This window comes from Coturnix japonica, chromosome 9 (genome assembly GCF_001577835.2).
Source record: "Coturnix japonica isolate 7356 chromosome 9, Coturnix japonica 2.1, whole genome shotgun sequence".
Classification (NCBI taxonomy): Eukaryota; Metazoa; Chordata; class Aves; order Galliformes; family Phasianidae; genus Coturnix; species Coturnix japonica.
In genome coordinates this window covers 3,687,338-3,699,519 of record NC_029524.1, presented here as the reverse complement: position 1 = coordinate 3,699,519, position 12,182 = coordinate 3,687,338, and the positions used below count along the sequence as shown (strand labels likewise).

General features: G+C 53.4%; 2 protein-coding genes across 27 annotated transcripts in view; both read left to right on the top strand.

Annotated features, from left to right (window-relative positions):
* The window catches only part of KIF1A (kinesin family member 1A), a 31,763-nt gene extending 27,680 nt beyond the window's left edge, over positions 1-4,083 (top strand). For 11 of the 23 annotated variants that reach the window (XM_032446530.1, XM_032446529.1, XM_032446532.1 and 8 more), the window contains 6 exons: positions 94-171; positions 350-528; positions 662-808; positions 960-1,152; positions 1,223-1,344; positions 1,884-4,083. In XM_032446530.1, the coding sequence (XP_032302421.1) occupies positions 94-171; positions 350-528; positions 662-808; positions 960-1,152; positions 1,223-1,344; positions 1,884-1,926 (762 nt within the window). In that variant the 3' untranslated portion in view covers positions 1,927-4,083. The remainder of the gene's footprint in view (positions 1-93; positions 172-349; positions 529-661; positions 809-959; positions 1,153-1,222; positions 1,345-1,883) is intronic. The other 12 variants (XM_015871278.2, XM_032446539.1, XM_015871272.2 and 9 more) reach the window with 3 other exon arrangements.
* Positions 4,084-4,387: 304 nt separating this feature from the next.
* Positions 4,388-11,925, top strand: ILKAP (ILK associated serine/threonine phosphatase). 4 transcript variants are annotated; one of them, XM_015871282.1, is made up of 12 exons: positions 4,388-4,506; positions 4,696-4,761; positions 4,873-4,929; positions 5,647-5,766; positions 6,599-6,725; positions 7,702-7,808; positions 8,297-8,390; positions 8,945-9,032; positions 9,315-9,436; positions 9,979-10,098; positions 11,312-11,393; positions 11,647-11,925. In XM_015871282.1, exons 1-12 carry the CDS (start codon positions 4,461-4,463, stop codon positions 11,785-11,787), a joined length of 1,170 nt encoding a protein of 389 aa, XP_015726768.1. In that variant the 5' UTR covers positions 4,388-4,460; the 3' UTR covers positions 11,788-11,925. The 4 variants fall into 4 exon arrangements, with proteins under 4 accessions (XP_015726768.1, XP_015726771.1, XP_015726769.1 ...); XM_015871283.2 differs by lacking the exon at positions 4,696-4,761 and having other exon boundaries at positions 4,410-4,506; XM_015871285.1 differs by lacking the exons at positions 4,873-4,929; positions 5,647-5,766.
* The last annotated feature ends 257 nt before the right edge of the window (positions 11,926-12,182 follow it).

Sequence of the window (12,182 nt, the reverse complement as noted above, 5' to 3'; positions counted from 1 at the left end):
CCAGGGGGGAGGGCATGGTGGTAGCGACACAGTGGGGAAGGTGGTGGGGTGGAAGAAGAAGCCTCTTACACCATCATACTCATCTGCCCACAGTGCCTGCGCCTGCTCACACACACCTTCAACCGCGAGTACAGCCACAGCCATGTCTGCATCAGCGCCAGTGAGAGCAAGGTACTGGGATGGTGATGGAAACTTGGGGTCTGCAGGGCTGGTGAGGGTTGGGAGGGACGCGTGGGGACTGGGACTTGCAGGGCAGGGGTGGGTCTGCGGGTGGCCCTGCTGCCACCCTCTGCTCGCCTGGCTGCTCCCAGAGCACCCATATGCACGTTCCTCTCCCTGCCCCGGCCAGAGCTGTGCCCGGCTTCGGGCAGAGACTCCAGTCCACACCTCCGCTCCTCCACAGCTGTCTGAAATGTCTGTGACCCTGATGAGAGACCCCTCCATGTCAGCTCTTGGGGTCACCACCCTCACCCCCTCCTCAACCTGCCCGTCGCTGGTGGAAGGACGCTACAACACCATGGAAGTCAGGTATGAAGGTGGCCGGGATGTCGGGTTGAGTCCCAAGTGTTCACCAAGCAGAATGGCAGTACTTCTCAGGCATGGTCCCACCTGATGGGTGCTCTTCATCCTCCTCCAACACCGTCCTTTTTCCTCCCCTCAGAACCCCACAGGTCTCCTCCAGGGTGGAGAGTCCTGACCTGGAGCCTGTGGTGGAAGGAGAGCAGAAGAAGTCCCCAGCCCGCCGGCCTGAGGATGAGAAGGAGCCTCAGCGGCAGCTGGTGCCTGACATTCAGGAGATCCGAGTCAGGTAGGAGCCACTGGGGAGGCCAGGAGGGGACCCCTAAAGGGACAGAGGGGGCAACCAGTGGCTTGGGGGAGAAAGGTGACAGTGCTCTACTGCAGCCATCTCCTTGCAGCCCATGTCCCAACCCGATCCAACCCTCTCTGTCTCTCTGCAGCCCCATCGTCTCCAAAAAGGGCTACCTGCACTTCCTGGAGCCCCACACCAATGGGTGGGTGAAGCGTTTTGTGGTGGTCAGGCGCCCGTACGTCTACATCTACAACTCAGACAAGGACTCAGTGGAGAGGGCCATACTCAACCTCTCCAAGGCCCAAGTGGAGTACAGTGAGGACCAGCAGGCCATGCTGAAGGTGGGTGCCAGCCTCACATGGGGAGCCTCAACACCCTGGGGCAAGGTGCTGACCCCAAGCTCTCCCCTAGCAGACCCCCAACACGTTTGCGGTGTGCACGGAGCACCGGGGCATCCTGCTGCAGGCAAGCAGTGACAAGGACATGCACGACTGGCTCTATGCCTTCAACCCCCTCCTGGCTGGGTCCATAAGGTACGTAGTGGGTGACAGAAGGGGTGTGCTTTGGTGGATGGGCAGTAGGAAGGGGTGGGGAGGTCACCAGTGGCTGAGTGTTATCCCTGGGCTGCAAGCTGCTGTCCTTCCTGGCCAGACATGGGGAATGCCTGCTGAGCCAGGCTGGGATGGAAAAGGCTCTGAGCTGACAGAGTTTGGGTTGTGTTCATTATGATTTCAGCTCTGCCACTTTATAGCTGTAAGGAGTTACTCCTCCCCACTTAACCAAAGGCCAGGTTGTGGCTGGTGCAGGGACCGAGCTCAAAGCAGCACCCATGTGCAGCACACTGAACTTTTGCTCTTCTTGAAAACAACTCGAGAAGTTCTTGAGATCCTCTCGAATTGCAGAAGGGGAATAGGAACCAATGCACAGAGATTTGTGAGCCCTGGCTAAGGAGCACTGTTAACCCCATGGCCCTCTGGCTCCAGCTGGACTCAAGAACCAGCCTGCACCCAAGATACCACAGATCTCCCTTTCCTCATCTCTGACTTCTTTTGTCTCTTGGTTTCCAATTCAGATCCAAGCTGTCCAGAAGGAGAACAGCCCAGATGAGAATCTAACCTGAAAACCACCCTCCACCTCATCCGTCTGCCAACAGGATCAAGATAGCAGATTCTGTCTCAAGAGTCCCCATGTTAACATCCGATCTCTCACACCATCTGCTGCCCCAGCTGCCTGCTCCATGGAAGGATCCGTCTCGATCTACACCTTCACGGGGGAAACTCATTTCTGTTCGTAGCTGCAAACGCCCGGTCCCACCTGGGCAGGATTTCTCGTGTGCATGTGATCTTCTGCCCGTCCCCCCCAGGGGTGGCCTTCATGTCACACAACCTGTAACGCTCCAGAAAGGTTCCTTTCGGAGAGGAGGGAGCAAGGAGGGTAGATCCGGTTAAAAGCTGGTCTTTGATCTACAGAGGTAGCGGTGTTGTAAAGCTCAGAGATGAGAAATCAGGAGGAATTGCTTCCACGTGAAGGGAAAGTGGTAGTTTAGGTACGGGGATCTCCTAATTTATTGTTTCTACAAAAGATGGCAGGGCAAAATCAGGTGTCAGTAGTTTAAGATTATATTTATAAAGTATTTATTTCTATCTACATCACAAAAACCCATACACTGGGTCCTGGCCCCCGAACAATGCCTCCCCTGAGCCGGGGAGAGGCTTGGCAGCGGGCTGGTGCCAAGGCCACCGCAGCCCCTCTCCCAGAGACACCCTGCTGGGAGAAGGGACCAAACACGGCTCCTGCGGTGCGCTCACCCTCTCTCCCCATCCTTCCCTCAACCTTCTGCTTTGCCCCCCAGCGCTTAAACTACTTTTCCCAGAAGCGGTGACCAGACGAGGCACCACGTCTTCCCAAGCGAGGCAATTCCTCCCTGCCCCATCTACCTCTGATGGGGGACACAAGCTGTTTTGGGTGGCCAGGGCACCCACATGCACATGGATGAGCCAGCTGCCTGAGCCCCGTGGGATGGTTGAGCCTCACTGAGTGCAAGTGCATTTGGGCTCCTTTTTGTGTCCGCTGCCTGAAATGCAGCCCACGTTGGCTGTCCCCATGCTGCCCCCGGGGCCTCCTACCAAACAGCTGAGGTTGGCTTTGCCATGGGGGGGGGGAGCATGGAGGCTGGGCAGGCTGTTCCCAAAGCTGGCTGACAATGGCTGGGATTTGGAGCAGCCATCCCAGCCCCACAGCTCCTCACCGCCCTAGCCCCCAAAAGCTCTGCTGTCCCCTCCTGCAGGAAGAACAGGGCTGAGGCAGGTGTTTGGGCAGTGCAGAGACCAGCATTGTGGTGAGGATGGTGGGGAGCAGAGAGGCCGGGGCTTCTTACTTTCACAGCTGATGTTTTTGTACCCCACTCCCCCTGTTCCAGAAGTGCAATCCCACCTTCCTCCCCTCACCTCCATAGATGAGTCAGTCTATGGCTGCAGCACAGCCGTGCTGGCGGGGCTCCCCACGGCCTCCTCCTCCCCAGCGAATCCCTCACCCACTCGCTCACTCACGTCCCTCCTCTCATCTGTTTGTTGGTCGTTTTGCCCAGTGCGGGTGCTTCACTTCAGGGCTTCCCTATGGTGGCCCATGCAGCTCCGGGCAGGAAGGCGGGCGCCTTCCCCCGCACATCCCCGGGCCCTGCTGGGCCTCGCTTCACTGTCACGCATTCACAGCCAACCTTAATTTGCACAGCACGGCCACACCTCGGCCCCACCACCGCTCATCCCCTGTGTGTGTCGGTGCGGTGCTGGGCAGGGGCCGTCCCTCCATGCTGTTTGCTCCTTTGGAACCCCACAGGGACACAGGGGTGGCCGGGCATCGCTCCCCGTTCAGCTGCTTTCCCCGTGGGTAGGATCCCAGTTTGGCCCAACTCCTGCCTGGGGGCGAGAGGCTCCTCGGGGTGAAGGCAGCTCCTGGTGGAGCCCTTCGACAGGGCCGGGCCCGGTGTCTGCCAGCAACCAGACACTTCTCTGGCGGCCATAGGGGTTGTGTGCCCGGCTCCGCACTGTGCCTGAGGCCAGCCAACCTGCAGCGCACACTGCGGGCCGGGCTGGAGCCCTTTGATGCCCTTTGAGGCCCGTTTCAGCCCCGCGTCCTCTCGGCCCCATGTGGGACCGCAGCCATCCCCACTCCCACTCCTGTGCCCCCCCTCCCCGTGTTGGAGCTTTGGGCCCCGGCCTCCTGCCCGCGCGCCAGGCTTGTTCGGTTCTGAAATAAATGTGGCATTGACGCAGCGCCTCGAGCCGTGATTCAATGGGCGTCGAGGGCACCGGGCACGTGGGGGCGGCGGGGCGCTGCCATCCCTCCCTCCGCCACGAGGGGGCGCTTCCTCATCCACCCCCCCCCGATAGCCGGGCACGCGGCTGGCGCCCTGCCGCCCCATTGGCAGAGCGGCGTTGATTGGCAGCGCCGTTCCGCTTAGCGATTGGTCAACACTCCTCTACGTCACCGCCCCTCGGCGGCGTGTTGATCATCTTCGCAGCACTTCCTCCGTCGCCGCGCCGGCTTCCGGCCTTTCCACAGGTTCCTATTGGTTGTCGTGCCGCAATGTCCCGCCCCTCGGGGTTGATTGGCAGGGGCGGGGCGCGGCGTTGGGCCGGGTGGTGGATGGATGGATCTGTTCGGGGACCTGCCCGAGCCCGGCGGATCCGAGCGGGGTGAGGGGGGGACAAGGAGGGGGACAAGGGGGATTAACGGCGGGGGGCAGGGCCGCAACGGGCCGGGGGCGGACGGCGGGGATTAACGGCGGTGCGGCCTGGAGGGCGCTCAGTGCGGGGCTGAGAGGGCCGGGCCTGTCCGTTGTACCGGGCCTGTCCGTTGTACGAGCCGCTGCCGCTGTGTTGCAGGGAACGAGGCCCAGCGGCAGCTGCGGCTGTTCGATGACCTCCCGGCTGCCGGCAGCGCTGGCACAGGTAGGGCAGCCTCTGCTCAGCCGCCCTTGTGTAGTCGGTGCACGCTATGCTGGGTGTGCGAAGCTTTGTGCCTTTCTATTTGTGCCTTCTTGCCTTTCTATTATGCTCCAGGTAAAGGAAGCTCGTTCCTCTTCGATGACCTCCCTCCAGCCAGCAGCAGTGATGCAGGTGAGCGGCTGTGTTGGCTCTGCTGGCCTGACCTGCCCAGCCTCTTCATAACCAACCTGCTGGCAGCAGGGCTCTGTGTAGTATTGAAGTATTGATGAAGTATTGATAATGGTTGGACTAGATGATCTTCTAGGTCTTTTCCAACCTTAATAATTCTGTGATTCTGTGTGCAGCCGGGTGGTTGCTAACTGCTGGGGGGGGGGAAACTGTATCACATGGGAACAGGAAAAGGTTCTGATGCCACAGATTTAATTGATAGTTCTTTCTTCTTCTTCTTCTAACTTGTGCCCTGTGTTCTGAATACACTGTGCACCTTCAAAGTAATGATGTGTGCTTCCTTGTGTTGTTGTGGCCACAACTCCACAGACACAAATATTAATTAAAGCCAAGCAAGGCTCCGATCTGGAATGTTAACTGTCTGAACACATGACTGCAATAAAGACCAGGAGCTAGGAAATGGTTTGTGGCCTGGAAAGAGTCAGGTGCCCTCTAGCTGTATATGGCTGTACTGTGGCTGAGGGAGGGCCATGTGATTCAAGGTGACCACATCTGTGTGTGCTGGGCTGGATAGTGGTGTGGGCTGCTGTCACTTCATGCTGTGTGAGCACGTGAGTCTGTGCTACTGAGAGTGCTGCAGTGCAATAGGTCTTACTGCTGAAGTCCTACAAATAAAACCAAGATGGGAGTCCTCAGCTGCCTGCTTTTATTCTCTTTCAGCCTCCAGTGCTCCTGAGCAGGTGTCAGCGGGGGGCGATGCAAAAGGAGAGAAAAGGAAGTCCTTGGAGGAGGAAGAGAAGAATGGCAGGGAAGAACTTGTGGAAAAGAAAGTTTGTAAAGGTTTTCAGACAGTTTGAAAACAAATGTACTCAATTTGTACTTCTGATGTTTTGCTGAGGAGGTCCAGACTCAAGCTGAGCCTTGGTTCTTCACTCTGCTGGCATTTGCAACTTCTCGTGGGGAGCAGGCTGCAATGGAAGGAGCCCCTCAAACTCTCTGGCGTTCTGCCTCCCTCACATGGGCCTCCTTACCAGCCTGCTGAAGTGGCAGGAGCTGGGCAGTGTGAGTGCCTTGGCATCTGCAGAGTAAGGGCTTGTGCTGCCAGCAGGGGAACTGGGTGTGAAGCCTCTGGAAGGCTTGACCTGCACCAGTTTCTTTTGCCAGATCCACAAATCTCTCTTGAGTGGCTGCTGAGAAAGCCAGGGAGAGAGGGTTATTTGTATTGACATATAATACATTTGACTTCAGTGCAAGTTCCCATGTGTTATGTTCAGCTTTGGGAAACCAGATGTATTCAGTGAAAAGGAAATTACATATTCTGGAAACAGCAGACTTTGGTTTCCTGCTCTCACCCATTCTTTAAGGCTAAGCTTTCTTTAATCTTCTGTTTCAGCTGTGCCATTCATTCTTCCCCCCCCATTTCATAAGAGCCCTCTGTAATGCCCAGCAGTGCTGCTTGTGTACAGCTGTCCCCACAAACAGTGCAGGCTGCTTTTGTAGCTGCAGACCTCGTGTCACAAAATACACCGTGCTCAGCAGAAGGTGCCAGATGGGCTGCTGAAAAGCAAGGGCCACGCTTTGCTGTGCTTTTGTGAAAGCTGGAAAGTGACCATCAGTGTGAGCTGAGACAATGAGGGAGTTTGATTGGCGTGTGTCTGTTTGTCTCCTTTAGGGTCAGTGGGCATCCTTGGACTGAAGGGCTACGTGGCAGAGAGGAAAGGTGAAAGAGAAGACATGCAGGATGCACATGTCATCTTAAATGATATCACTGAGGAGTGCCAGCCTCTGCCCTCCCAAGTGTAAGTGACCCCTGACCTCCAAAGCTGGGGGATAAAACTGTGGATGGCAGCCAGGTGTGGAGGTGAAGGAGCTCCAGTTTGCCTCGGCGAAGCCTGTGTTGTGTGTGATGGTTTTTGCTTTAAGCAGCTGCTGCTCCTGCTTGCAGGCTGCTTCATGATGTGTCTTTTGGGCTTGTTATTAGGAAATCTGGAGTTAATCGTTAGCCCTGTTCCTGAGCGTGTCACAGGATTAGGTTATATATAAATACCTTCCAGTGGTACTCAGTGAATTTAGTCACTGACTTCACATGGACTGTGAGGCCTAATAACTCTTGTTATTGAGTTTCTGATACCCTCATTGAAGCATGGATGTTTCAAGATGCTGATTTTAACTGCAAGCAATTAGTCCTCACCTTGGGGGTTATTACAGAGTGTGAAAGAAATCCTTAATCTGTGGCAACAGAGAGTGCCTGAAGAGAGAGCAAATGTTAGAACTCTCTCACCTGAAAAGCTTATTTATCTTGGGAAGTAAAGTATAAATGTGCATGCATGTATATATTCATGTTTAAAAGAGTGCTCTCAAGTGTTGTTTTGATGCTGTGTTTAGCTTCTGAACTCGTCCTGAGAGCTTTGTTTGATGAAGGATCCAAGCTTCCTGTCTGTAGTGCAGTTGCAGCAAACTTAGGCCATGCAAGGAGCTGTAGGATTGCTCAGACTGCTGCAGCACCTGCTGGGTGAAGCGTTTAGCTGCTTTTAGGCCCAGCTGTGGTCTATAAACTATATTATACTTCTGATCTTCTGCAGAGAAGGCAGTTACAAGGAAGTATTCAGTGCTTATGCGTGTAAACCATGAAAATCCTTTACTGCATGAGCTTTGCATCTTGTTACCTCCGCTTGTGCCTGAGAGTGCAGCATTTCTTATGCTGGCTGAGGTGGGGCAGGAACAAATGTATTCAGTCCCGTCCTCTGGCTGACAGCCTTTCTTGTTCCCTCCTAGCACACGTGTCTCATACTTCGCTGTTTTTGATGGCCACGGGGGAGTCCGAGCCTCAAAGTTTGCAGCACAGAACCTGCACCTCAACCTGATCAAGAAATTTCCAAAAGGTGAGAGGGTGGAGGGAGGGCTGTAGGACAGTGGTCACCTTTTATACTGTGAAGTTGTGGCTGCTGCTTAAGGGAATGGATTTGCTGCTGTGTAGTTCTGCAGTTTCCGTTCCTTATTCCAAATGGGCTTGTGTGCACAGAGACCACTCCGTCTCCTGGGGAAAAGAATTGGAAGCCTTTTTTGGAATGAAAGTGCAAGCAGCCAGTATTGAACCACTAACCGAGCCTGGGATGTTCTATTGCCAGGCTTGGCAGTGCTGCTTTGTGAGAAAAGGAAGAGTAAAAATAACCTCTCTAGAGGAGGGGGGGGGGGATTTATCGTAAGTTCTACATACATTTTATCAGGCTGACTTTGGTAGCACGGGTTTGGGATGTGTTTCAGCTGCTGTGTGTGCTACCCGATGTGCTGCCATCCATTCTGCGTGATGGGAGGGATGGGTTGGATGTATTTTAGCAGGAGGTCAGTTGCTCTTTTCCCTGTCTGGCAGGTGAGGTGGTCAGTGTGGAGAAAACCGTGAAGAGATGCCTTTTGGACACCTTCAAACATACAGATGAAGAGTTTTTAAAGCAGGCATCCAGTCAGTAAGTGTTAATGCTTCCTGTGAGGAAGCCTTGAGTCGTGTCTTGGTGAAACACCAAGTACAGCTGTGTGCCAGGCTGTGCCTTCCTGCTTGAGCTCAGTCACAGCATGTTCTAGTCTTACCCTGCAGCAAGCAGCCTGCCAGGACCCTTTGGGCTAAAATACCTGCTAATGGCAAAGAAAGGAGCCAAAACATAGCCATTTCATCTAATAAACACTTCTCAGCTTACCTGGAGCTCCAGGGATACGAGCTTAACTACAGCAAGTGAACTATCAGGGGTGTGACCAAGCAATTGGAGTTACTGCTGAGGTGAAGGTGAGGACTGAAGTGGGCAGGAAGAATATGGTGAGAAAAGGAAGGGAAGGCAAAAGGATTGTAACTCAGTTGCAGCCCTTTTGTTTTTTGTTTCAACTTGGCTGCCTGCAGGTGTGACTTACTGAGGGCTTGCTGGCTGCTGAATGTCACTGTATGACACTTCCTCCAGTCCCCAGGAGCACTCAGTCAGCAACTTCTCAACAGCTTTCCTTTTTGGTAACCTCACTGTTGTTTCCTCAGAAAGCCTGCGTGGAAGGATGGCTCCACAGCCACGTGTGTCCTGGCTGTAGACAATACTCTCTACATCGCCAACCTCGGAGACAGCCGGGTAAGCAGAATAGAGATGCCCACTGTTGGTGTCTCGACTCCTCTGCAAGCTTGCTAGCTCTGCAGGGTGAGTTCTGTTGCCTGTATTATTTGCAGGCAAGTGCTGCGGGGAAATACTGCAATCCTTTTGTACTCTGTTGCAGAGATCACAGTTACCTTTTAACATTTAAGTTGGCTTTTCTTTTGTGTATGTAGGAAGCCTCAAGCGCAAGCTTTATAGCTCTCTCAGGAAGTTCTTGCCAAGGTTTTGGTATTTACTCACAAGGGTCTTTTGTCAGCACAGGCGATTCTGTGTCGTTACAATGAAGAGAGCCAGAAGCACGCGGCCTTAAGCCTGAGCAAGGAGCACAACCCCACCCAGTATGAGGAACGTATGAGGATACAGAAAGCGGGGGGAAATGTCAGGTAAGTGCCTGAAGGTGGTGAGTGAGCAAACCAAAATGCTGGCTCAACTCTGGATGTAGAGTTTCTGGAGTTTAGCATGCCTGCTAGTGAGAGCCTAGAGGTAATTTCACTGCCTATGAGTGATTCCTCAGTTATCTGAGGAGTCTTTGGCCTGAGTTGGCTGGTGGGTGCTGGTTCCCTTGGACTTAAAATGGTGACAGTGTTGTGCTGCAAAGGTAGGAACTTGTCCCTAACTGAAAACCTGATGGCATAACATCAGCACAGACATGCTTAAACTTCAGCTGTAGAACTGCAGAGTTAGAGCAGGGAGAGAGAAAACAAACAACCTTGAATTCTCCTGACTTCATTTCTTCCTTCCCCTCTCTATTTGTTTGTGTGAAAGACTGGGAAACACACAGAATAGGGTAGAGGCCTGAAAGGCAAAAGATTTGAGCTTGCTGGGGAAGTGGGTTTGGTTTTGTGTGAGGCAGCTCAGTGGCTGGTGTAGAAGAGCAAGATGTGTGTATGTAGAGGAGACTCAGCATTTTTTTCTCCTCGTGCAGGGATGGAAGAGTGCTGGGAGTGCTGGAGGTTTCCCGCTCCATTGGGGACGGCCAGTACAAGCGCTGTGGTGTAATCTCTGTGCCAGATATCAAACGCTGCCAGCTCACACACAATGACAGGTAAATCGTGCCTGCTCACGAGGAGGCTGCTGTGTCCTGGCTCTGCTCAGCAGCAACGCAAGCTGCTTCCAGAGCTAAGGTACTTGAGGCTAATCATCCAGAGTTAAAGGATGCTTTTGCTGCTGATGTCCCTCTGCTCCTGTTCCTTACCAGTACAGTGGGGCAATGCTGCTGTCTCACTCTGCCAACACACTGAAGGCTCCTGTTGGAGAAACCAGCCTCACAGTGGTTGATAACACACAGGCCTTTGTGCTCTAAGCTTGTGCACCTGTCTTCAAGCAGGTGGTTAAGGCGTGAATCCTTGGATCCCTGTGCTGCCCAAGCGATGTTCCTAGAAGCTGTGGTGCCCAAATACACCATTGCATTCAGCTCTGATTTTTGAAGATTTGAGATAATTTTCCTGCAAGTGATTGATGATGATAAATTACACTCAGTTCAATACAGCCCTGAGTGCTCTCAGAGGCAAGTGGGTGGGTCAGCCACCGTGCTCCTGCTTCCGGTGGGATTAGAATTCCATAGCAAGCGACCTGCTAAAATATTTTAAGGGATATTCTGAACATCAGAGTCTGAAACTGCCTTCCAAGATGTGCATTGCTGTGGCAGAGGGGATGTTGTTTTCTGTTTGGTGACTGTCTGGGGCTCCTGGTTAGTGCAAACCCCTGTGCAGGACAGGGAGTGCACAGCAAGCTGTTTCCTTCTCCCCACTGGGAGCTGAGAGATAGATAGCTCCTCCCATGGGGTTTTGCATCCCTTGTGTTTACACCAGGAGCACAGCATTGTAAAGGACTGCACTTAAGGTATTAAGCTGTGTTGCTCTGTTTCCTTGCACTTGGCTACTTAGCAGGGAAAACATGTGAATGAAAGGATCTGGGAGCTGTTATTAGAGAAACAGTGCAGCTTCCCAGCAAGGCGTAGGGGCATAGTAGCATAGTATGTGGCCTTGCTTAATAGTGCGTGTCAGCCTCCTAGGATGTCCAGATAGGTCTGACATGGCTCATCTGACTCTCAGCTTGCAGTCTGAACTGCCTCAGCTCCCTGAGTGGCTGGTGGTGAGAGGCCTCCTGGTGCCTCTGAGGGGCTTTGAGATGAGCTTTTGTGCACTGTGCCTTTGCATTGAGGCATGGATACTCATTACAAGAAAAGAGAAGTGCAGAGGGACGTGGCTTTAGCTGGGGAGTCAAAGCTTCATCCTCGTAACCTGTCTGACTTCCAGGTTCATCCTGATAGCGTGTGACGGCCTCTTTAAAGTCTTTACGCCAGAAGAAGCTGTGAACTTCATTGTGTCCTGCTTGGAGGTGAGGAGGAGGCTGGGCTACTCATGCATTCATTTTTCAGAACAGGAGCTGTGAAATCATATGTGACTTGTTCCCTCCAGGCTAATTAGCTGAACAATGAGCAGGTGGTGCAGAAATGTACTTCTGCCAGGGGCTGCTCTCTATTGATGCTCGTCCTTATTTATTTTGCTTCCCTGTGCTCAGAAATAACCATGTGCCTGCACTGCTGTGCTTTACTGGGGGGATCAGTGTTGTCTTTCCCTTATCCCAATAGGATAAGAACATCCAGAAAAGAGAAGGGAAGCAGGAAGCAGATGCTAGATATGAAGCTGCCTGTAACAGACTGGCCAACAAGGCAGTGCAGCGAGGGTCGGCGGACAACGTGACGGTCATGGTGGTCCGGATAGAGCACTGAGAGATGAGGAGCAGCAGCGAGGCCCCCATCTGATGTCAAGATGGGACAAGTTGGTGTGGGTGCGTGCGCGGTGGGGGGAGGGCCCTGCTGCATGCTTCTCAGTGTAAATAAAGGTTTTTTTCTAATAGTTTTAGTTCACTTGGCTAGCAGTGTTTTCTAAGCAGTTACTACAGTGGATCAGCTTGTGGGGGAGTTTTGTGTCCTGTTCACCCTCACCCCCTTTGAATGTCCTGACAAACCAAATAAATCCATTTGGTAGAGTTGCTGGTGAGAGCAGGCATCTTTGTGCACATACTGCCACCTGTTCAAATGCTGCAGCTTTGCTGTTTGTTTCCTCGAGCTCTGTGTGACACTTAGGGGGAGCTCTGAGCACCAGGGCCTTGGCTGGGCTCTGT

Bases quoted from the DNA above. Each gene is read 5' to 3' on its own strand.
- ILKAP (XM_015871282.1), top strand. From the start codon at position 4,461: ATGGATCTGTTCGGGGACCTGCCCGAGCCCGGCGGATCCGAGCGGG. The intron at 6,726-7,701 runs GTAAGTGACCCC...GTTCCCTCCTAG, and splicing joins CAGCCTCTGCCCTCCCAAGT to CACACGTGTCTCATACTTCG. The intron at 9,437-9,978 runs GTAAGTGCCTGA...CTCCTCGTGCAG, and splicing joins AAAGCGGGGGGAAATGTCAG to GGATGGAAGAGTGCTGGGAG.